The sequence below is a fragment of the Mandrillus leucophaeus genome, unplaced genomic scaffold, assembly GCF_000951045.1.
Source record: "Mandrillus leucophaeus isolate KB7577 unplaced genomic scaffold, Mleu.le_1.0 Scaffold176, whole genome shotgun sequence".
In the NCBI taxonomy this organism is placed as follows: domain Eukaryota; kingdom Metazoa; phylum Chordata; class Mammalia; order Primates; family Cercopithecidae; genus Mandrillus; species Mandrillus leucophaeus.
The window spans coordinates 1,763,616-1,789,031 of NW_012101765.1; the positions used below are offsets into that span (position 1 = coordinate 1,763,616).

The window sequence follows — 25,416 nt, forward strand, 5'->3', positions numbered from 1 at the left end:
TAGAATTTTGAATCTTTATATCCAAGGGACTTCTAGGAACAATTTTATTTCTAAAGGAAATATTATATTACAGTTCTTCTGTAAGCCAATTTTCTTCTTCTATTTTCACAGCCAACAGTCAAACTCTGGCTGAATAGAGAGAGAGCCTGTACTATCTGGATGTCGATATTCTACATTTTATGATATTACGATTTTTTAAATACCAAGATAGACTGATTTTATGGGGTGAAGGCAAAATGCATATGCTGTAGTTTAAACTGCTATTTCCCTTAATGACTATTTGTATTTCATAATTGAGTAATATGTTTTCATTTTGCACTTTTTAATCTTTCAAAAAAGTGTCCCTGAATTGGATGTAAACAAGTCATTCTATTACTTCGGGAACACTTTAAAAAGCAAAACTGTGAAAAATAAAATGCTGTTTACATAATAATGTCCTAGTTTTAGAAACTTACATTTTGGGAGATGCATTTTACTTGTCTGAATGATTCATAATATCAGTTAACAATGGAGAAAAACAAAGAGCTGTGATTTAAGTCAGGCTGTTAGTGTACTAAAAATTCACTGGCAGTAGAGCATCACAACTGATTTATGTGAAAGGATTATTTTGTTATAAGAACACATTTCCTACTGATATCTTGATACCTGTTTGTTCCATAATAGTTTTGATATCCATATGACCTTTATATTTCTCTGATTAAAAGAGGAAAAATGAAAATTTTAATACTTTATAAACAGCATAGGATTGACATTTACTAAAGTGTCCAAGTTTCTAGTAGAATTTGGTTCTGCGTTATTTCCTGAGTCACTCTAGTTATAAAAACACAGACTCATCTTATTGTGAGACTCTGTTTTGATTCCAAGGAGTTCCCCCTACTGTTGGCAAAGACTGAGATGAGACAGCTAATTACAATTTCTTCTATAACTAAGATCTTGATAGAAATAAATCCAAAATTATTGCCCAGGAGAAAAAGCTAATGAGAAAGAGTAAGTTAAGGGCAGAAATCTTCTTATATCACATAAACAGGTTGTTAAAATACCACCTGACAAAAGAGGTTTTTCATAACAATGTTTAACATGGCAGCATTTAAAAAATTATTACATCAGCTGGGCGCGGTGGCTTACGCCTGTAATCCCTGCACTTTGAGAGGCCGAGGCAGGCGGATCACAAGGTCAGGAGATCAAGACCATCCTGACTAATGCGGGGAAACCCCGTCTCTACTAAAAATACAAAAACAAAATTAGCCGGGCGTGGTGGCGGGCACCTGTAGTCCCAGCTACTCGGGAGGTTGAGGCAGGAGAATGGCGTGAACCCGGGAGGTGGAGCTGGCAGTGAGCCGAGATCATCCATTGCACTCCAGCCTGGGCGACAGAGTGAGACTCCATCTCAAACAAACAACAACAAAAAATTACATTCTAATTTTAGCTGTTCATTTGATAAAAATTGCATAAATTAAAATTTCTGTGATAGAAAATGCTGCTAAATTTAACACAGTTTACAGGAACTTTTATCTGCACACACTTGAGGCATAATAGTTGACTTCGTCTATAGTACAATATTTTTATAATGTTTTATCTGTGAAATAAAATACTAATTAGATCTATTAAAATATTTTGGCTGGTCGCGGTGACTCACGCCTGTAATCCCGGCACTTTGGGAGGCCAAGGCGTGCAGATCACGAAGTCAAGAGATCGAGGCCATCCTGGTCAACATAGTGAAACCCCGTCTCTACTGAAAGTACAAAAATTAGCTGGGCGTGGTGGCCCACGCCTGTAATCACAATTACTCAGGAGGCTGAGGCAGGAGGATCGCTTGAATCCAGGAGGCAGAAGTTGCAGTGAGCCAAGTTTGTGCCACTGCACTCTAGCCTGGCGACACAGGGGAGACCCTGTCTCAAAACTAATAATAATAAATACAATAAAAAAAGAATAATAATGCTTGGGTAGAAAGAAAATAAATACAAACAGGAAGTCCACAGGAACAATTAAATTAAGAATATGCAAGCGCAGTAGATAAAAGTTGTTGCAATACAGAAGTACATCAGAAAAACTATCTTCTCTAAACTTCTCAATGTCATACCCTGGTGCATACAGTAAAACAGAAAAGCTGAGCTTAGGTGAATCTTATCAGAAAATATTTGTCGATTTCTTAATTCTGTATTATGTTTGACCAGAGAACTACACAGGGAATTATAACACTGAGAAAAAAAATTTATTTCTTTCTGTATCATTTTCTTCAATTTGTGACATTTAAATATATTTAGAAGCAGACTGAAGAGCTCTGTGTAGTCCTGTAACCTAGAGCAAAGTTATTCTGCTTATTATAACAGAAAGTGATGAAAATGATAAAGATAAGTATTTGTGAAATGAGGCTGGGACAATTACAGTGATGGTGTGCATAGAAAGAAACTGTCATTACTCTTTAGTAAAAACGATGTAATCAAGGGATGGGCTTATTTTCTATTGTAGTGGTTTTATAGTTATTTGTACTTGGCCATAAAAGTCCCTTATAACTGAAGGTTTTACAAGAAAACTTGTGCATTATTATATGAGTTTGAAATTCTTTAGCCATTAAAGCCTACTGTTCACCTTGAAATGATTGTTTAATAATTATTTATAACTCAGTTTCATAAAATGCAACTACAGCATTACCACAAAGCCTATGGGTATATTATTAGGTAATTGGAAAGATCTGCTTCAGTACAAAGCTGTGGCATTTAATCTTAAAAACCTTTTAGAACTGTCTGCATGTTTGTAGCACTTAAAAATCTTTCAAGGTGTGAATATTAGTTTCATTCTCAGTCTTTCTTTTTTTTTCTTTTTCTTTTTCTTTTTTTTTTTTTTTTTTTGAGACAGTGTCTCGCTCTGTCACCCAGGCTGGAGTGCAGTGGCGGGATCTCAGCTTACTGCAAGCTTCGCTCCCGGGTTTACGCCATTCTCCTGCCTCAGCCTCCCGAGTAGCTGGGACTACAGGCGCCTGCCACCTCGCCCAGCTACGTTTTTGTATTTTTAGTAGAGACGGGGTTTCACCGTGTTAGCCAGGATGGTCTCGATCTCCTGACCTCGTGATCCGCCCGTCTCGGCCTCCCAAAGTGCTGAGATTACAGGCTTGAGCCACCGCGCCTGGCCCATTCTCAGTCTTTCTAAGTGGACAAGTAGCCACTATGAATCAGAATTTATAAATGTCCTTTAAAAATCTTTATGTGTTAATAATTCTCTAAAAATCAAAACTCCAGAAACTTGTACATTTTTAATCTGCCCTCACTAACTGGGAACCTTTGTTTCAAGCCCTTATTTTAGTACCTGAGAACTTGAAAAAAAAAAAAAAAATCTTAGTTTGTTCCTTTTACTAAGAAGAAAAGATGATGTAAATTATTGGAATAGGCAATTCTTTTTGACACTGCCAATACTAATGAGCAATTTTACTAGGAGTGAACTTTTGATTGAGTCTCTCCATTGTGATAGAGGACAGGATAGGAAGAGAGAGGATGGCTCTGGGAATCTCAATCCCACAATCCAACAGAGGGGGAAATGGAACAGCAGAAATCAGTGGCAGAAATGACATCCAGGTTTCCTCCTTTCCATAAGTACTTATTACCAATTTGAGCCAATTTGCTCTGTACTTTGTTCCTTTTTTTGTTTGCTTGCTTTGTTTTATTTTGTTTGTTTTTGAGACGGAGTCTCGCTCTGTCTCCCAGGCTGGAGTGCAGTGGCGCGATCTCGGCTCACTGCAAGCTCCGCCCCTGGGGTTCAAACGACTCTCCTGCCTCAGCCTCCCGAGTAGCTGGGACTACAGGTGTGCGCCGCCACGCTGGCTAATTTTTGTATTTTTAGTAGAGATGAGCTTTCGCCATGTTGGCCAGGCTGGTCTTGAACTCCTGACCTCTGGTGATCCGCCCGCCTCGGCCTCCCAAAGTGCTGGGATTACAGGCATGAGCCACGTGTCCGGCACCATACTTTGTTCTTACTCCTTTACTCCATTCTACATCTTCTTATTTACATCAGAAACCACCATTCTTTCTTTCCAGATCTCAGTAACTTAGTGCCCATCTGAAAGCCAAATCAACAGTCCAAGTAAGGATCACCTTCCCCTTCTCATGAATATAAGCGCCTTGTAGTCATACATCTCTATTTAAAAGCAATTAGAGGCAGTAAAACATGTAAAAGTAAAACCTAGAACCATATCCATCGATACATAAGATGGTGATTTCCAAATTCATTTTTGCCTAGAAAAACTCCACTTATTTATTTACTAACTTAAATAGAATCATGACATTTAAAAACATTTCCAATTTAAATCACTTTCATTAAAAAAGTTAATATATGCCATATAGTTCTTTGAATATAAAATATTCTAAAATCAACAAAATAATGTGTTTTCTGTTACACACCAAAAATATATGGCAATCACATCATTAGAATATGAAATCTGGGAAGGGGTAACTTACAGCTTTGATAAGTAACTGGCATGAGATAGCCATTAAAGAATGAAGTCATGCATATGTTCCTATCTAGCCTTAAGTAAGTTTTCGTTTTGTCAGATTTTATCATTGTGAACTCACATTGTCCAGCAATTGAAATAAACTATCCAATCACTAGTGCAATTATAACTCAGTCCACAGTATTATATTTGTACGTCACAACTCATCAGACTATCCTGTCCATCCTAGCGTTTGAAAAGAAATGATCAGGTCTACATATGTTTAGAGAGGGACAGCATTCTAGTAACCAAAGTTCTTGCCTGTATCAGTGTGGGGTTTAAGGTATGTATTGCAATGTTACATTGAGTCAATGTATGCAGATAAATCCCTCACAGATTTACTTTGAAATTCCATTCATTTTCTTTTCTTACCTCAATTATGGTATATACTCAAACTGATCTATAATGGATCACAGGAGATTTGAGGTTTGTATCCTGGGAGTCCCAATTAAGTAACCATTCACTTTAAAGTACTTAGAATTCTTAGACGGTGTTATTTTTATTTGGGTACAAACAAAAGGGACTTTATAAATCCAAATTATATGCGTTTAAAATGTGTTTTGAAGTTAACTATTCTACTCTACTAGGTCATGTATTTAGGTCATGTAATTGAATTATAAATATAATTCAGAAGTCAAAATGGAACTGTTGTCAAATAATATTAATGTATTAAATTTACAAGAAGGGAGTCTGTACAGCATGTTATAAACTCATGGTGGTTTTAAAGATATTTTTGGTATTTGAACATCACAGCAACATTGCAAGATACTCAGGGTAGATATAATTGATAGACAATAGAATCAGTCAGAAGTAATGCTGCTAATTGTGTTTTTCTCATTTGTGCTAAATGGAGTACACTAAACATTTAATTTCTGAGTAAATGCAATAAATTTAATTAATCTATACTTACTTTAATTGACTGTATGGTCTAACTTATTTTGGTTTGTTCTCATTTGAGTAGAAACCAAATGCTGATGTGATTAGTCTAGTTCTTTTCCATTGTTCTTATTATCAGAAGAAACTTAAGGATATGGTAGTTCATTAGCTGATAACCTACATTCCAATAAGTAATTTACTAAATAGAGTCTATGTAATAACGACATCTTCTTCTCCTCACTCTGGTTACTAATACTAAGATTAAACTAGTGATTGATCTTAGCATGTGGAGTAACATATAATTATCATTTAGTAATGTGCAATTAGTACCTAAAAACAATGATACATTAAGCCATTTAAACCCCTAAGGACATTGCAAATATAATCTAATAATTTATGCATACTGGCAAGCTGATTTCTACTATGCAAATCCCATATAAAGCTCAGAGAGATTAAATGATTGGTATGAAACAACTAACAATTGAACTAGGTATATCTTTTATGAGAATGAATGTTGGTAATATCCTTTAATTTAAAGGTGAGGAAGTATTTTTGTATTTTCAAAAATTTTCTAACACTGATCTGAAATATAATCTATAACATTGATTAATTGGTAGAGGGTTTTTAATTATTTTTCAGAGATAATTGCAATATAATTAAGCACACTGTTAATTTCCAAACTGATATCATGGGAAATAATTCAATTATGGAAATTATACTATGTAATCCATGCAGTGGCTATCTATCTTCTGTTTTAATCTAAATACAGTTACTTCTGATTAGGATTAATTTATTGGGAAAACATTCTTTAATCATTAAGGAATTATAATGTAAAAGGTAAAGTTTATGTTTGTCTTTCACTAGCAAAACTTAAAGAATCTAACTTTGAGAATTGTATTTCTTTTACATTGTAATGATCAAGAGCCTTACTTTTACCCACCTAATGTATTTATCAACTAACCAGGTAATCAAAATTTTAGTACTACCTGAAAATTTAGAAATCTAATGTCTATCAAATATGTAATTAATTTTTCTTAACATTTTATAAGATTAATATTTCCTTTACAAAAAATAGTTAAGATGATTTTTAGTATGTCAAATATGTAATTTATTTTTCTTAACATTTTATAAGATTAATATTTCCTTCACAAAAAATAGTTGAAATGATTTTTTAAAGTCTATCAGATATGTAATTTATTTTTCTTTACATTTTAAAAGATTAATGTTTGCTTTGCAAAAAAAAATTACTTGAGATTATTTTTAAAAGAATGGTGCTTTTCATGTATCAGGAAACATTTTGTAAACAACATGAGAACATGTTGTGCAGTGTACGTATTTACATTATGTTTTGCTGTGTGTATATATGTAACCCCTGAAAATGATTCCTTTCTATTGTGTGTATTGATTTTCATGGTCTGGTTCATGTTAATAATGCATGCTGAGTTTATGTAACTTTCCTTCACATCCTCCATTAGTCAATCATGGAATTTTTTTTCTAATTTAGAAGAAAGATGAGGTAAAATCATAGTTTCCATTATTTAATAGGTCAGATAGACAAAGTGAACCTTTTGTTATTAATTGTATTTGAAGTGCTGTTTTATATTTAATTTTCCAACCCATTACAAATTAATATTCGGTGTGGAAAATAACGTTCCATCTTCTTTTAATAATATATGCAATCATATGCATGTTATATTTTACTTTTCGTGTACAAACATCGATTAAAAGTCATTAGAACTAGCACGAAGTTCTGAGTAAAACCACTAAAGCCTTTGAGTAAAAATACTCGCTCTGCCGCCCAGGCTGGAGTGCGCTGACGCGGTCTGGGCTCACTGCAAGCTCCGCCTCCCGGGTTCCCGACATTCTCCTGCCTCAGCCTCCCGAGTAGCTGGGACCACAGGCGCCGCCATCACGCCCGGCTAATTTTTTTGTATTTTTAGTAGAGACGGGGTTTCATCGTGTTAGCCGGGATGGTTGCGATTTCCTGACCTCGTGATCCACCCGCTTCAGCCTCCCAAAGTGCTGGGATTACAGGCTTGAGCCACGGCGCCCGGCCAAAATAACTACTTTGAATAAGTAAAGCTTTACACAGGTGTTACATAGTTTTACTTTTATTTCTCCTGAAATTGGTAGTTAAGCTTTTTGTTTGTTACATGTAAGTAAATAATGAATACATTTTTAAAAAATACACATTGCAGAATAATATGTTGAGTATTAGCCAGGGACAATATGAAGGTGCCATATTAAATATAAATAAACACATATTGATTCACTGTAGCAACATATTTAAGAAATGAATTAATTGGGAAATCATATGCAAATTTATCAGATTTAATATTTTTGAAGTTATTTTGATATGCTAGCATTATTATTGTTTTCTATTTTGCATTTTTATTGTTTCCTCTTTAAATCTGTAATTATTATGTCAGAAATTGTCAGTATATTGAACATTAACCTATCCTTGTAAATAAATGCAAACAGTTTGAAAGGACACAGAAACTTTTGATCTCTTAACTTTCCCTGTGTATTTTTTGTAACTCCCTTTTTTTATACTAATTATAGACTTATAATGAAAAGGAAGAGTTATGTTTTTTGAGCAATTCAACAACAGACAATGTAAACTCAACAGAAGCAAATAGAAATAATTCACTGTTATTAATTGTGTTTGTGTATTGTGTTTTATTTCAGTCAATCTACTGGATTCAAAAACAATTCAAGGGGAGCTGGGCTGGATCTCTTATCCATCACATGGGGTGAGTTTAATAAACTATCAAAAGGAAACATCATTTTCTCCATTACCTTTCTTAGGGAGCATATGAATTTATTGTATTCTCTAAAGAGAACTCTTGTACTTCTGGTGACAAATTATATTTATAGGAGTATTCAATATACGGAGTAGCACAGCTTGACATTTGTGTCCAGTGGAGTTACTGAGAATTTTGAAGATTTTTTTTCTTCTTAATTTATTAATTGCTTGAATGGATTGATTAAATAGTTTAATTATTGTTGGCATCATGTTAATGATTTAAGAGTGACTTTTTTTTTTTTTTTGATGTGATCAGAATAGGTGAATTAATTAGACTGCCTAAATTTCAGGTGATGTAGAAAGTGTGTATTTGGAGATGGTAATCTCCAAAGTCATAGCCTTAAAATCAACCTTGGTAACTGCTCTTCCAAGTAGGTAGAATTTATTGTTCAACATTATAAACCTATATTGTCTTAATTTACTTGTTTAAAATGTCTACAATTTGCCTAGATCAGTTTAAAAATGGGAATATTACTTAGAAAAAATCTGCTGCTGCCTTTAAGTTTTAAACTTTTTATATAGCTTTGGTATTTTATCAATCCAGATACAAATTACAGAGTGTGTAGTATTTTGGTGCTCTAAATGACTATAATGAGCCTTTTCTGGGAGAAAATTTTTCTTTTAGTTTTTCTGAAAAATGGGGGGTGGGGTTACATTTCTCAAACTCTTTTCCGTACACAATTTTGTAATAAATTCCCCAACATACCTTTTTGTTTCTAAGTATAGCTTGTGAAATATGTGAAATATTTTGAAATATTTATCATAGGAACAAGCGTATGTATTCCTGTCCTTCTATGATAGTCATCTTTTCAAGAGATTGTAATTACTTCCATTTCGTATTGGTGTTCAGTCTTTACAGTTTTGTGCCTAAATATACACAGTTTTATGATAGCACCAGCTTCTTCACCAGCGGATGTTTTCCATCAGAGATACTTCATCTATCTGTCATCTTTGTATCTGCTTCTCTTCCTAACACACCTTGACTTTGACAATATGCCAAAACCTAAAATCAAGCCTTCATTAGTTACTTTAGAGCAGAGAGTATGAAGTAAGCCAGGATTTGGTTTTCCCAGAGGTGTGAAAGGAATCAAATGATTTGGATAAAAGCACAGCCTAGGTTGTCATAAAGAGTGAATTGAAACTCAAGAATGAGCTGGAAAACTCATTTGAAACTAATCATCTAAAAGTCAAACCTCACCTTAATTTGATTTTAGAAATTTAAATTTTTCATGACTCTTTCAGATAATATACCAGAGAACCTGTTGCCTCAGGATATAAGAAAAGCAAAAACTATGGTAATGTTGAGTTACTATATATTAGTATATAGTATACTATATACCATATATGCATACTATATATTAGTATATAGTATACTATATACCATATATATATACACTATATACTATATATACTATATAATATGGTATATATATTACTATATTAGTATCTATAACTAATAGATACATATATGTTTATTTTTTAAAACAAGAAATTATCTTATATTTCACAGCAACAGTCTGGCTGATGTTTTCCTTTAAAGATGGTATAGTGGTAACACATTTTTATATATTGAGAGTTGGGGGAAATGAATTCCCCCATTGTTAATCTCGTAGATAATGTGATGGGGTAGAGTTGGCACTTCTACTTCTAGATCTATGTTGGAGGTAGACAGTGGGGTGTTCTTAGCACCTTGCTGGGTAAAGTGTGACACAGGGACAAACCAGCAACATCAACATGTGGGAGATTATTAGAAATGCAGACTACCAGACCCTTCTCCAGACATTGTGAATCAGAATCTGTATCTCAATAGGTGACTCTTTAGCACATTCAATTTGAAAAACACTCCTCTGGATAAATTACCTCTTCACATTTCCCATCTCTGGCCCAATTTACTATCTCTTTGTTGCCTAGGAATCTCTTATAGCTTCCACAGTCAAAAGTTTTCAGTTTCTTCTTTGGTTTACTGTTGCCTCAGAGATCCCCACTCGGACCCATTGGTTCCTCTTCATTGCTGTCCTCTGTTGATCTTTCAACTGTGATTTTCTTATTTCTGATGCATAAAATAGCCTAAAATGGTTGGTCATTCTCTTCAAGCTTATCATTATTATTTGCAGGGAGAAAAGAGAAACTCCCCAATAGTTCATGAAACTTACAATACCTAAGAACCCCAAAGCTAAAAAAAAGAATAAAATCAAATGATGTGAATTATTGTTCTGTGGTGATATGTAGTGTATATTTCCTTTAAATTTCCCACATATTTTGTTAACCATAATATATATAAGGAAATATATAGTGCAGTTTAGAAAACGTTAGATCAACTGTTTTTTTGGGAAATTGACCAAATTATTAGGTGAAAATACTGTATGGTAAGTTGAGGTTTTGGATTTAATAGCCTGGCATATACAAATATTTGTGCCTCCAGATTCAATTAATTATTTTTATTGCTCTCATTTTTAACATGACAAGGATAGATTAGTTTTGTGGTTGTATTGTTTTTAAAGGAAATAGATACTTATAACAATTGTGATATCCTTGCTGAAAGGTTTTTCATAAAATAAAAAGACAAGTAATAGCTGGAAATGGACTTCGAGTTTGTTATTTTTCAAATTAATTAAATAATAACTGGCAGTGCATCTGACTGGAGGATAACTAAAATATGACTGTAAACTTAAGGGGAAAAATCATAATAACAATATTATACCATATTAAATCACTGCAAATTCTCACTCTTGATTTAGGGTAGTGGTTCTTAACAGGTTGAGCAAGTAGGGAATTTTTATTTTGTCTCGGGGGGATATTTGGCAATGTTTGAAGACTTTTGTCACAACTGGGGAAAGGAGGCACTTTTACATTTAGTAGGGGAGACCAGTGGTACTGCCAAATACCTTACAATAAACATGGCAGCCTCTAAAAAGAAGATTGATCTGGTCTAAAATGGCAGTGCCTAAGTTGAGAAACTCTTACTTGGGGGATTAATAATAGCATTCCATCAGGAACTGTCCTTAACTAAGGAGATCTGGGAGACTGCCAGCTCCTTCTCTAACTTCCAATCATGTTCTCATCAGAAGCTCTGAATTCCAAATCTGTTGAAATACAAATTTTAAAAAATAAATCAGTGATTCATTTCAAACTTAAAATGAATCTTTCATGGAATGCTTGTATCACCTGAGCTATTAAAAAATTAATATATTTGGAGGAAAATGGCCAAGAGTCACTCATTCCTTCATATAATTTGTTTTCTTTTTCTATTCTTTCTTTTCCTCCAAAGATGTATTCATACATGAAACTTTGCAATTTGCCTAGGTAATTTTCTTGGGAGTAGTATTTCTCTCTCCATTTTTAAATGGTGCTTCATATCTTAGAGAAAACCTTGTAGGGAAATATGATACTACATATATTATTAGGCCTTGGACCAATTCTCCAAATAAATATCTGGGAGTAAATTTATTGAAACTTTAATTTTCTCTAAATGAAGGTCATGAAAATAATACTCAAATTTGTAAACTGAAATTATTTATGGAGGTCATGAATAGCAATTCATTTTTCAATGGAAGAGTTTTATTTGTCACTCATATTATCTGGCATTATATTTGGTGCCTTTAGCAAAGCAGACAGAAGCAGTTACCTTCTCTGGGCCTATAAACTATGAATTATAATATGATATTTGAATCCAGGGCTTAATTTTATTCAGAAATTTGGGTAAATAATTCAATAGTTCTAATATTAATATTTGATTTTGAGAATAATCAACACATATCAAAGCTTCTATATATTGTTAGGTTACAGCTTAGAAAAACAGTCTTTTGCTTACACATGACTCTTAAATTGATTGTACTTAAACTGATCGATGATTGATTGATTGATTGATAGTGTTAATCTACCATGTAAACTTTCTTAGACTACATATCATTACATAAATTCACTGGAGGAGAGATCCAAGGAAGGTCGAGCTACACAGTTTTCATTTAGTATAGTATTGATATCCTGATTAACCTAGTACAAAGAAATCATGAGCTATGACTCAATTAAGGAAACTCCAATAAGAAGAGGGTGAGGACTGGTAGGGTTCAGGAAGTGTAGAAAAAGCACTGTCTGCAACAAGTAATATATATTTGTGGAAAATAGAGGTATCAGAATTAGTAATTGTGGAATTAAGGTTTCTTTAGACATTTATTGATGTCTTGGCAGTGAACGTGCACTTAAATGAAAACACTCTTTTGGCAAATAGAGAGCTTGCTGATTGCCCACCCAATATCTGGGTTCTCTTTGCTGATGTAAGAAACATCGATATTGTTCAAGTTTTCACTCTCCCAGGTGTTACTGGAAAATGTCCCTTCTGCGACTCCGTGGGTTAAATGTTGATTCATCTGAGAACTAATCATGACCATGATAGTTATTTTGGCAGGGATTGGTTGAAGCAAGTGTAAGTATAGCCAATGATGCTGGTGCAGAATTCTAGTGATTTCTAGGAAAGGTTTTCCTCCTGATAGAGAGATAGGGAGAGACCCAGCATTTCCTCCATTTGGACTTGTTCTGTAAAGGCTCTGGGTCTGCAGCAGCTGCATTTCTCTCAGGACTAGAAAGGCAGAGCCCAGTAAGCATAAGAGAAACCAGCATGGAACCTTGTTATCACTGAACCACTGAATTACGTGAAATAATGCCTCTTCTGTGTTATTTAAGCCACTCTTAGTATTTTTCATGCTTTCAAATGGAAGGCATCCTGATAGGATGGAATGTTTTATCTTTGCTCAAATATTCTAATTTCTAAATGGAGGCTATCATTGTGTATTATAGTGTCATATATATTTTCCAGATTGTCTTTTTTAGTACTTTAGTAAGATGTCAAAAATAATAGTGTAGTAAAACAGGTTAAGCACATTGGTTAGAATTGAGGCATCTACATTTCCATTCTATCTCTACCACTTATTACATAATCAGATATAAGCCAATTAATCAAAAACTGACCAGGTGGCTCACACCTGTAATCCCAGGACTTTGAGAGCCTAAGGTAGGAGAATCACTTGAGATCAGGGCTTCAAGATCAGCCTGGGCAAACAGCAAGAACACCCCATCTCCAATAAATAAATAAACACATATAAATTAGCCTGGAGTTGTGGCATTCACCTGTAGTTGTAGCTATTCAGGGGGTGAGGTGGGAGGATCACTTGAACCCAAGAGTTCCAGGCTGCAGTGGGGTATGACTGAGCCGCTGCACTCTAGCCTGGATGACGGAGCCAGACTCTGTCTCTCAAAAGGAATTTTTTTAAATCTTGAAAAAACATTTGTCTTCACCTCTAAGAAAAGGAATTAGAGTAATTCCTATGTCATATCACTTTAGAGCAAATGAAATTTGAGCATAAGTATATATATGTATGTATATAATACATGTGAAAGAGCTATACAAATGTCATTTCTTATTCTAAGACAAGCTTTGAAGTTCTCCCACTTTAATTCAAACTCTTTTGCTAAATTCATTTACATGTCTCCATAAACCTCAGTCTACACTCGAGGTCTTGAATTTGTATTTAGGAGAAGGAAAGTTGACAATGTTGTGTGAAGTCTCAGCAGGCACCTCTTCTCAATTCAGAGTCCAATACGTTGCCTCTGATGTCACTTCGTTTTTATTCCATCTAATCTGCACAGACAGAAGTTCACACACAATCTTGCTGCAAAAGGAATTGCAGTTTTGGACCGTGAATTTTAAATCATTATTACTAGGCTCGAAGACATCTTTATTAGTCAAAATAGGAACCATCACAATCATCACATTTTTGCCAACGGGAAATAAGTTTGTTTATTCCTGTAAAATAAAAATTCATGCTTCGGGATTCGATGAACTCTTGGAAAGCATTTTCTGCATCCTGCTAGTTGTGGAAGCGATTTCCCTGCAAAAAGTTCTCGAGATGCTTGAAGAAGTGGTAGTCAGTTGGCGAGAGGTCAGGTGCATATGATAGATGAGGCAAAACTTTGTAGCTCAATGTGTTCAACTTTTGAAGCATTGTTTGTGCAACGTGTCATGGGGCATTGTCATGGACAAGAATTGGACCCTTTCTGTTGACCAATGCCAGCTGCAGGAATTGCAGTTTCCGATGCCTCTCTTCAATTTGCTGAACATACTTCTCAGAAGTAATGGCTTCACTGGGATTCAGAAAGCTGTAGTGGATCAAAACAGCAGCAGACCACCAAACAATGACCATCACTTTTTCGATGCAAGTTTGGCTTTGGAAAGTGCTTTGGAGCTTCTACTTGGTCCAACCACTGAGATGCTCGTCACCAGTTGTATAAAATCCACTTTTTGTCACACGTTACAGTCTGATCGAGAAATGGTTCATTGTTGTGTAGAATAAGAAAATGACACTTGAAAACAACTTTTCTTTTCTTTTTCTTTTTTTTTTTTTTACTTTCTCTCCGCTTATGAGGCACCCATTTATCAAGTTTTTTCACCTTTCCAATTTACTTCAAATGCCGAAGGACCACAGAATGGTCAACATTGAGTTCTTCGGCAACCTCTTGTGTAGTTGTAAGAGGATCAGCTTCGATGATGACTCTCAGTTGGTCCTTGTCAACTTTCAATGACAGATCACTATGCTCCTCATCTTCAAGGCCCTTGTTTCCTGTGCAAAACTTCTTGAACCACCACTGCACTGTACCTTCATTAGCAGTTCTGAGCCAAATGCGTTGTTGGTGTTGTGAGTTGTCTCCAATGCTTTACAATCCATTTTGAACATCAATAAGAAAATCGCTCGAATTTGCTTTTTGTCTAACGTCATTTCCATAATCTAAAATACATATAAAAAACAGGAAATAATAAGTCATTACCAAAAACAAAACGAGAAATGCACATTAAAATGATGTATAACGTATTTCACACTTAATTCAGAATGTATTCCAGTATGAAATGGCAAATTTCAACAATGCAAACACTGCAATTACTTTTGCATCAACTTAATAATTGAGGCAGTTTAAACATAGTAATTTGGTATGTTTATTTATAACTTTTGGTGATGAGAATGTTCTCAAATATTGATATTTCAGATTTCAAGTCAAATGTTACTTCTTCATGGAGACCTCCTGAACTTTTCACAAGCCACCCTCCTGCCCCACCACCTCCTAGATGACCCTCACCCCATCCCTACTGTATAACACCTGATAAGCTCATCTACCTCCTTACGCATGTTCTTTGTTGTATATTCACAGCTTACAATTATACGTTAATGCAATCATTCACTGATCTTTATTTCAGCCAGGAAACTCTGGCTTTCACAGGAAAGCTCTGTGAGGCCAATCCTCATTTCACGAAATTCTCCCTTAACTCTCAGCATTTACAGTTCCTATATTAATTGCCCATGAATTAAAATTATTAAAAAATGAATAATAAAAGCTTTGCCAATTAAGAAAGCTACCATCGATTTTTGTTTTGTTTTGTTTTTTGAAAATAATTTGATAATTTTCACTATATTACTTGAAATGATGTCTTTTAGACATTTCATTGTCTCTTTTAATGGCATAAAATTAAGTACAATTCTTATATATAAACGCATATATCTTGTATAATCTATAATATATCTATATTAAATATATTACATTGTCTTTTGTACTAGCAGACATATTTAGTTAAATGTAGCTAGAAAATACAACTGGCCAGTGAACTGAAGTTTAACTGAAAAAAAAAACTACATAAAGATAGCTTCATATTGAAAATTATATTGATTGTTATCAAGGGGGGAAAAGTGAGAATCCTGTAAATAAATCCAGTTCAGCAAATCATAGAACTGTTTAAAATGAATAAATCATAGAGAGGAATGAAAATAATAAAAATACTTTCTAAATTAAGTCTTTACTTTTCTACTTTACAGTATGATGTTACTTGCCTGTAATATTAGAATTATTGCTATTTGGGAAGTTCAGGTTCTACAAAGTCTTACCAACTGGATTTCTAGCTTTCGCCGTGTGAGTGGGGTTTTAAATGCAGAAAGAATATTTTGACAACTGGGTGTCAGCGATAACCACCTGGGATTCTGCCTTTATGAATCACAGTCCAAATTCTACTTCATAGACTGAATAGTCAATCCAGGAACATCAAATTTTTGACATATGTGATATGTGATTCTTGGTCATTTTAAATTGTTCTGCCTAGACTCTATTTTAAGTATGTCACTCTCACCTATTATGCCGACCTCTCAAGGAAAGATGTCTGGTTACGTTAGAAAAACATGGCAAAATCTTACCGGCTTGTTTTTTTGAACCTTTCCTTGAAACAAAATGCACTCTGGAAAAAAAGGGGAAATGTGGACAAGTGCTAGAAATCAGATAAGATAGAATTTATTCTAGCAACATTTAATTTTTTAAAAATAAAATGCTACCTTGGTGCTTTAAAAAAAATAGAAGTGATTTTTCTGTTGCTAACACTATGTCTCTATGTGAATTGTGTTCTCTTCATCAAAACAGTGTTTATGTTTAGGGAGATTGGATTAGAATTTTAAAAATATGGCATGTACTCTATTTCATTTCTTTTACTTTGATGTAAGCTTAGTGGGATTTAAAAAAAAGGAGACTTGAAACATAAGTGCATGGGTTTTATTTCCTCTAGCTTTACTCATAAATTTATTTGTGCTTTATGATCATTACCTAACATATATTAACTATAAAGTTAAATAAAAAGCTAAGATGTAGTCAAATAATTTTCATTTCTATTTTGAGCGTTTAAATATTTCATATGTTTGCTATAATCATTCTTTATTTGTTTTTTAAAGTAGATTTAAAAATTCCAAATAGAAGACGAAATTCTGCTTCTGCTAGTTTTTCATATTGATAACATTTTTTCTCTAGAACAAATAACTTTGACACTAAGCTCTGTTTTGTTGTTCAACTTCAAATTAGCATATTTTCTGGTCAGAAATGCACAGTTATTAAAATAAAAGTGACCGAAAATATACATATTATAATTTTAAAAGAATGGCTTTCATATTCAATTCATTATATATTGAATTCATTATATATGTGTTGAAACGTGCAAAATAGTGTATGGCAGACTGAATAGGTTTGTGCATTACTAAGAAATGTCCTATTCCTTTAATATTTTATAGAGAGTATATTCAGCCTAAACATTATGTTTTCAAGCTTCCAAGTGTTCTTTTGTATGAAGGATATAAAAACAAGATACATACCCTGATGGAAAGGAGTTTCAACTGTGTCTTTCCATTACACGTAAAACAAGAATTTTTAAAAATAATTCACATAAAAGCTTTGCTTATTTAAAATATTGCCTCTTTTATTAAAATTTTTAATTATTTTGACCCTTAGGCTTATTACACTCTGGGTGCTTAATTTCTTTCAAAAAATTAAAAAGAAATTAAATTTAGTCTATAAAAACTATGATGTAGTATACTTTTCATGTAAGTCCCAAGTCCCAAATGATAGTCATTGAACCTGAGAATGCTTAATGGCTATGATGTGTACAATATAAACCACCTTAAGTATTTCTGCAACCTTAATAGGGTGTAGATTACCATCACTGTTTTTCCTGCATATGATGTTCACTTTATTGAGAAATTATTACATAAATAAAAATATTACCAAAGTAATATATGAGATTCCTTGGGAGTTGCTAAAATCATTTATCTCTATTACATGTGACATAAGAAGAAAAATGTCAAAGGGGCTGATACCCTTGGATTTTTCTGAGTATATCTAAAATCATATTATTACACATTATTTTTATTCTGTTAATAAAGCAGTTTGATATATATAAACTAACAGATCAAAATTGTTACTTTTAAACTTCTATACAATAGTTGTTAGAAATGCAAAATTCTGGGCCCTAATCATGACTTGATGCATTAGAAACCCTGCGGATGGAGCCCAGCAATAGGATTTTTAATAGGCTATCCATGGGATTCTGATGCTACTCAAGTTTGGGGATCACTGTGTTAGAAAATCATTATCTGATGTAATGAGGCATACAGTACTTACTAAGATATTCAGCTGCTGCTTGATTCAGGGCTGTAGTTCATCTCAACCTCTAAATGCAGCACTGTGCATAATTCATGATTAATATAACTATTGATATTTTTAAATATTGGATTTTACAATAAACACACAGCTAGAGAAAAGACATGTTTCTCTGGCAACTTGGGAAATCCATTCCTGGAAATTTGTCATAGGAATTTATTTCCAAGTCATCAAATTTATTTCATGTAATCTTGGAATTTAGTTTGAACCACATGTAGTATCTTCAATATTTACAAATACTTATACAGTATTTATATATCTGGAATCTATTGCTCATGATAAAAGAGATGATAATAAAACCCAAAAACTAAATAAACAATGAATTAAGTGATAGGGAGGTGGGAATACAGAATTGGAAAGTCCCTGTCATGTAGTTACTAGAATATAAGGTTGTCTGGGAAATGACTGTTAACTGTTCCCAGAGTGTTACTAGGATCAGATTGTGAAGAATTTTATGTGCCACCTTAAAATACTCACATCAGTCAAAGACAACATTTTAAGCAGATGATCAGGGAGGATAGCGTAATTGAAGAACAAATAGGAGTCAGAAAGGACACTGTAAAACTTCCCATTGTAGGTTAATAGGACCTAGAATGAGCCTCCTATTCTTTTGGATATATATCTTGATGATTTAGCATCAAGTAGAACTTTTATTATTTTGTTAAGACTCCAGGAGGAGCTATCCTTAAAAATCAAATGTTTATTCTTTTCTTTTCTTTTTTATTAATCAGATAATATTTATAATAAAGTCACAAAACAAATAGAAGTCATATTTGGAAAACTGAGTAACTTGTAGGACCTATAGAGGACTCAGTGAACATGAAAATTATCTAGTAAACTAGGGAAGGCAAAAGAAACAAACACAAGAGTGTGTGTTGGGGGACAGAAGGTACTCTCGCAGTAGAAGTGATTACATTTCCCTTCTGTGTGACAGCCAATATTCTTTTGAGCCTAAGGTTAAGAATAAGCTAATTAAAAAAAAATGCAAATGGCTACCTCCCTTCTCAATGTAAAGTGACAAGACCAAGAATCCAGCAATTAGGGAGACAGCCTAGCCTATTCAAGAAGGGAGAGATGCAATGCAATGTTTTAAAAGAATTTTAACCATTTTGGATCGTCTATACTTGGATACTCTTCCATGCCATGGAATCCCGGGAAAACTGATAGCCACACACTTCATAGGTTTACTCAAAAGTCTTCAATAGGATATAAATCTAGTGGGTGATAGGAGTCAATGTAGTCAACTGTGTTTGTCCAGAAATTCCCTGAATGCATACGTAATCTGTGCCCGTAATGTTGGATGGATGTACTAGGTAGCCATTTCTTAAGTTGAATTAGTAATACAATTCAGATGGAAATTTGCCTATCCTGAGTGAGGAGAAAGCAGCAAATAAGCCGTAAAAATATTATCTGTAGAATTTTGTGAAAACGTTTGTTGATAGAGCTGCTTCAGTTTTCCATTAAAGGCAGCAAAATTTTACCTTATTTAGAGCAGTAAAATATATTTGAATGAGTAATCAAATTTTAGAGGTGGCAGAAATGGCAACGACTGTAGACATCTTTTAGTGCAATACTCTATATAGACAAGCAATTGAAGTTCAAGGAGGCTTAGTGACTTGATGAAGGTCACAGCATTACCTTCTGGGTCTGGGTTTGGTGTTCTTTTCATTCCTCCTCTCTGTCTTGGTCTGTGGACAGTGCCAAGGAAGGATTTAAGATTGTGTGGTTTAATATTATCAGATTATACTTTATAGAATTTCAAGCCACGTCAAGCGAGTGTCATGCATTGCAGCAGCACCCAAGATAATATCCAAATCTTGAGACACAGCAGACAAAATAGAACTACTTTTCTTAGCAGGTGAAAAAAGACTGATCTTTCATAAGCCCAAGAGAAAAATCAGGTTGTGTAGGATTATTATTAGCTTTCCATTCTTGTGAATGTGTACCCCTTCATCACGACTTGATTTATGATCCAGAGACTGGGCTGTCACTTGAGGACTAAAGGTTCTTAACTCATTTTCTGACAACTAGAAATTGATTTTACCTCGAATTCAAAGAGTAATCTAAATCTGCTTGCATTGAAAGAGTATTTTCAAATGTTACATTGTAACTAAAATAAATATCACATAGTTTCAGTTTCTGTATAAGCCAATTAAATTCTGGAGATCCTTAAAAATTAGTATATCATTTTCCTACAACTAGTCTTAAAAGAGAAGCATTAGATACATTGTTTTCTAGCCAATAAATCCTCAAGATTTAAAGTATCTCTAAATTATTGGCTTTATTTTGTGCTTTCTGAACTGCTAAAATAATCACTAAATTTTTATTGGATTCATTTTACATAAATATATGTTGTTCATATGTAGGTTTCAAAATAATTTGGTAATATAAATTAGAGTAACAAGTTTGTCCTTCAACAAATTTTGGAGACTAAAATATAAAACAGAACAAACGAGCTTTATAACTCTCAAAAAACCTTTGTGGTGAAATTTGCTTTAGTGATTATCTCTTGGAAAATAAACACTTTTATTTTCTGAAATAGGTGATTCTGATTCAAAGAAAAGTTTAGGAGTGGTAAACATTTAGGAGAAGATTAAGGGTAATAACATTATTTCAGAAGTGAAAATTATGAGGTAATATTAATTTCTAGAACCTACTGAATTCTTAATAGTTTATGTAGCATACAAGGGGCTTGTAGAATCTTTATTACATTGAAATTTGTTCACTCTGTTGTCCAACAACTGCTTTAGCTCCTGCTATGTACCAGGTACTATTGTTGGTAGTAGAGATGCAAAGAATACAATAGCTAATATTTCTCCAATGGGCTGTATACTATTCCTAGTGCTTTGATGTATCATTTCATTTAATTCTCACCACAATCCTATGAAGTTTTACAAGAAAGAACAGTAAAGCCCAAAGAATTTTAATAAATCGAACAAATTCAGAAATCTGGTGAGTAAAAACATCAGGAATGGAAACCAGACAATCTGATTCCCCTAAAATGCACGTCACCCCTACTTTATACTACATCTAGTAAGAAAAGTAAGCTATTTCCAAGGAAAGTTTAAAGTTTAGTAGAAAAGACCAATATATAAACCAGCAACTATATACAATGATAGTCATGAGTGAAAATACACAATAGATACAGTAATATTACATGGAGTATTTCATCAACTCTGCTTGGTATGAGTTAGCAAAGCTTATACCAAGAGATAGTGAAGCTTTAAAGATAAGTAGGAATTCACCAAGTATACTTGACTGTGCACCACACACAGAAGTGCAGACTGAATAGCTTTGCATGTTGACAGAGAATCATAGCCCATGTCATCTGAATATAGAACAGAAAATGTGTAAATGATGGAATTTCTGAAAGGAAAAAGAAAATAAATGAGAGTTAGAGTAATAGACTGGATAATGAAGAGCCTCACACGTTATGCCAAGGGTTTGGGTTCTATCTTAATGCAAAATTGTTACGAAGTCTGGAATTAGGATGTTTACTCCATGGACTTAGACTGGCGATGCAAAGATCAGATGGTCTACCAAAGTCATCAGAGAAAGGTCTAGCAAGATATGGAAAGGAGGTAATAGACACCAAGTGATTTATGCTATCTGTTCCATAAGAAAGGCAGAAAGGAGGTAGAGAAATCAAGGATAATTTCCATGATATTGTGATTGATGATAACTGATGCATGTCTTGATTTCTCCTAGATCAATGTTTCCCAAACTTTAGAGTACATCAGAACCATCTGAAGAATACCACCCTTACAGTTATAGTTACGGACTGCCTTGCTAATGGTGCTTTTCCAAAGATCACACTTTAAGATCCAATGTCCTACATTAATACTAAGACGTTAGCCTGCAAATAAATTTAAATGGTTTGGTATTATGAAAGTTTAAAGGATAGAACTTAAATGAATCTTTAAAAAGAGATGTGATCTATTATATATATACACGCATATGTCTAGGTATGAATATATCTATGTATATATCTACATATATATCTGCATCTAAAACACATATCCTAACATACCCAGTGGTATCTCATGTGCTATTTCAATATATGAAATTGTTTCATGACCCCTATATTATGAATAATTTCTAAATTGCTGGAAATTTAGATGCTATAAATAGGAAATTTTTACACAGATTCCTCCAGACTGTTGAAGAAATTTATATAATGTACTTGTAGAGTTTTGGCAGAGTCAATTATGGGTATTTTGGCAGTAGAGTATATATAAAAGCTAAAAGTAAAACTTTTTTCTAAATATTAATTTTATATTGTATGCTATTTGCTATCTAAAACTGGTAGTTTCTTAAAAAATTGCAAAATACACTCATGATATTTGGTTGAAAAAAGGGAGGTAATCATGAAACTTTAAATAGAATTTTAAACAATAGTAGCCTTAGGAAATGTCTACCATATCACTTTTTTCCCCAATGTTCAATTTCCCTTTGAAAAGCACTGAAATGATAGATACAACATTTGTAGAAATTATGATTCTTAATAGAAACATTGGTATATATTTACCGCAGTGTTTAAATGGGAGAGGAGTTATTGTTTAATCTGTTACTAGGTCAGGGGATGTTCCATAGGAAGTGGCTATAAACAGAGCATGAAACCTCTCAAGGCACTTATAAGTAAGTGAGCTAACTTTTGTGGCCATAGGCCTGCTTTAAACATACCAAAAAAAAAAAAAAAAAAAAAAAAAATTCATAAGTATTAACATTAATTTCATCCCAAAATGTTTACAATAAAGTAAAAGGATGTTTTAATTGTTTAATTATTGGTCTTTATTCAAAATTGACATAAACTGTTACTTATATTAACATGCTTTTAGAGGACTTCCTCAGGAAACAGACACTTTTGAATTGTCATCTTAGAAGAATAGGATATCTCTCATCAAATACTGTGGCAAAAGTGCACCAAAAAAGGGGGATTTGTAAAATGTAAAAGATTGCCATTTCTTTAAATTGTACATACTTTATTTTTATTCTTATAATCATTTAGAATTTCATGGATTGATTTAGACCAGTGAGCCATCAAATCTTTCAATAGCCTCACGCAGCAGAGTTCCGCTTTGTGCCTTTTCAAAAAAGAGCATGGATCCGGCACAATGCTAAATAAAGATTATATTCAAAAAATTGAAATGACTGAACAGTTAACTAGCTGTAACATGTTTAATAATGGAATGGGGAAATCCTCTTTTAACCTTTCAGCTAATTATTAAATATCTTAATATGAAATAATCTAAATATTATTTATAGAATATTCTATAAAGTATAACCAACGAAAAAATGAAAACGTTGCCTGTACAAAAGGACCTATAACATATTTAATAAAATCTTTAAGTACTGAATTCTGCATGATATCTACATAGTTTGGGGAAAAAAATAAATTGTTTCTAATGAGACTAGATTTCTCTTTACTTTTCTAATAATACTTTTGTGGTTTTTTGGAATATACAATATAGCTGGTCTTTAAGCAATAATTCAAATTAAATAGAAAGTTACCTTGTTAATTAACATAACCCAATCTGTACTACTAAGTGGCATTGAAAGATCTTGTTTTCACTTGATTCTAGGTGATTAAGAATCAATCATTAGCAACTTATAAGCACTTTTTTCACTAGATATTTCATAGTTAAAAGAAAGCTAGAAACAAGTCTTACCCACAAGGACCAAGTATATTAGTGTGTGTTGTCTTGTTCTTGTACTACAGCTATCAAAGTCAAGAAAGAATATGGTCTATAGTGGTTGGAAGTTTCACTCTAGCTGTCAATTATTTCATGTATAATGCCGGTTTTAAAAAATTTCTTCTTTTAAAAATAATCTTAGATATACAGAAAAGTTGCAAAGATAGTACAGAGTTGCCATTTTCTCCACTTACTTTCTCATAATGTTACATCTTACTTAACTATGGTACAGTATCAAAGCTAAGAAATTTATGTAGGTACATTATTATAAGCTGTAGACTTTATTCAGACTTCACTATATTTTTCAGCCACTTCCTTCTTCTGTTCCAGGATCCAATCCAGGGTACCACATTGCATTTAGTAGGAAGGAATGTTTTTCTTGTGTATTTATAGTCAATAGTATATTTTACCACATATCATTTTGTCATCCGTTTAACTGTTTAAAATTAATAGATTTATTTTTAAAGCAGTTTTAAGTTTACATAATAATTGAACAGAAAGTACAGAGAGTTCACATATATTCTGCATTTACCCCCACAGTTTCCTCCATAATTAACATCTTGCATTGCTGGCGTATGTTTTTTGAAAGTTGATGAACCAATATTCATACGTTGTTTTAACTTACGTACATAGTTTGCATTAGAGTTCACTCTTTGTATTGTACAGTTCTGTTGGTTTTGCCAAATGCGTAACACATATTTTCACCATTTCAGTATCATACAGAACAGTTTAATTGCCCTAAATATCCCTTATGCTCCACCTACTAATTTCTTTCCTCCTCCCACTCTTCCATGGCAACCACAGATCTTTTTGCTGACTGTAGTTTCCCTGTCAGAATGTCATATAGTTGGGGTGATGCAGTCTGCATCTATTTCAGACTGGCTTTACTCACTTAGTGATATGCATGTAAGATTCCTGCACATCTTTTCGCATATGATGCTGTTTTGTGTTTGCTTTGACCATCTATGTATCCTTCCAGTTCTACACATGTCATTTTGAATTCTGAGTTTACAAAAGAAGACTTTGTCCATATATGCCTTCCATTTTGTACTTGTTGAGGTGTGCTCTTTTTGAACTTAGTTTTCTTTTGGAATTATTAATGGTAACATTACAACAAACCTTTCAGTGCCGTTTACTATTAGAAAATATCTGCCCGTATGAACACTTTCATTTCTTTGCATATTATCACTTGTAAGATGACAGAGTGCATTTCTTTTACATTTCTTGTTATTTTTACAATACCATACTATTATTTATTTTTGCTTAAATTGAGTCCTGAATACTAGGCTTGCTCCTCATTTCCAAACACTCTGTGGTTGTGTTTTGTTTTGGTTTGATTCTTTTTACAGTAATAACAAATGGCAGTGGCTTATATTTTCAATGCCCAAAGCTGATTATTAAACTTTGGGTGTTTAATAAGAATTGAGGGAAAAAGTCCAGAATAGGCCTAATTTACCAGTTGAAAAATACCAGTTTGTTGACCTACTTTAGTTGAACTGTTTGAAACAAATTAGAAAATAATAATCATATCATTCTTAGAGTAACAACAG

At 33.4% G+C, this 25,416-nt stretch overlaps 1 protein-coding gene across 3 annotated transcripts in view; it reads left to right on the forward strand.

Annotated features, from left to right (window-relative positions):
• The window catches only part of EPHA3 (EPH receptor A3), a 384,202-nt gene that overhangs the window by 12,285 nt on the left and 346,501 nt on the right, over positions 1–25,416 (forward strand). For all 3 annotated transcript variants that reach the window (XM_011977262.1, XM_011977264.1, XM_011977263.1), the window contains exon 2: positions 8,045–8,109. In XM_011977262.1, the coding sequence (XP_011832652.1) occupies positions 8,045–8,109 (65 nt within the window). The remainder of the gene's footprint in view (positions 1–8,044; positions 8,110–25,416) is intronic.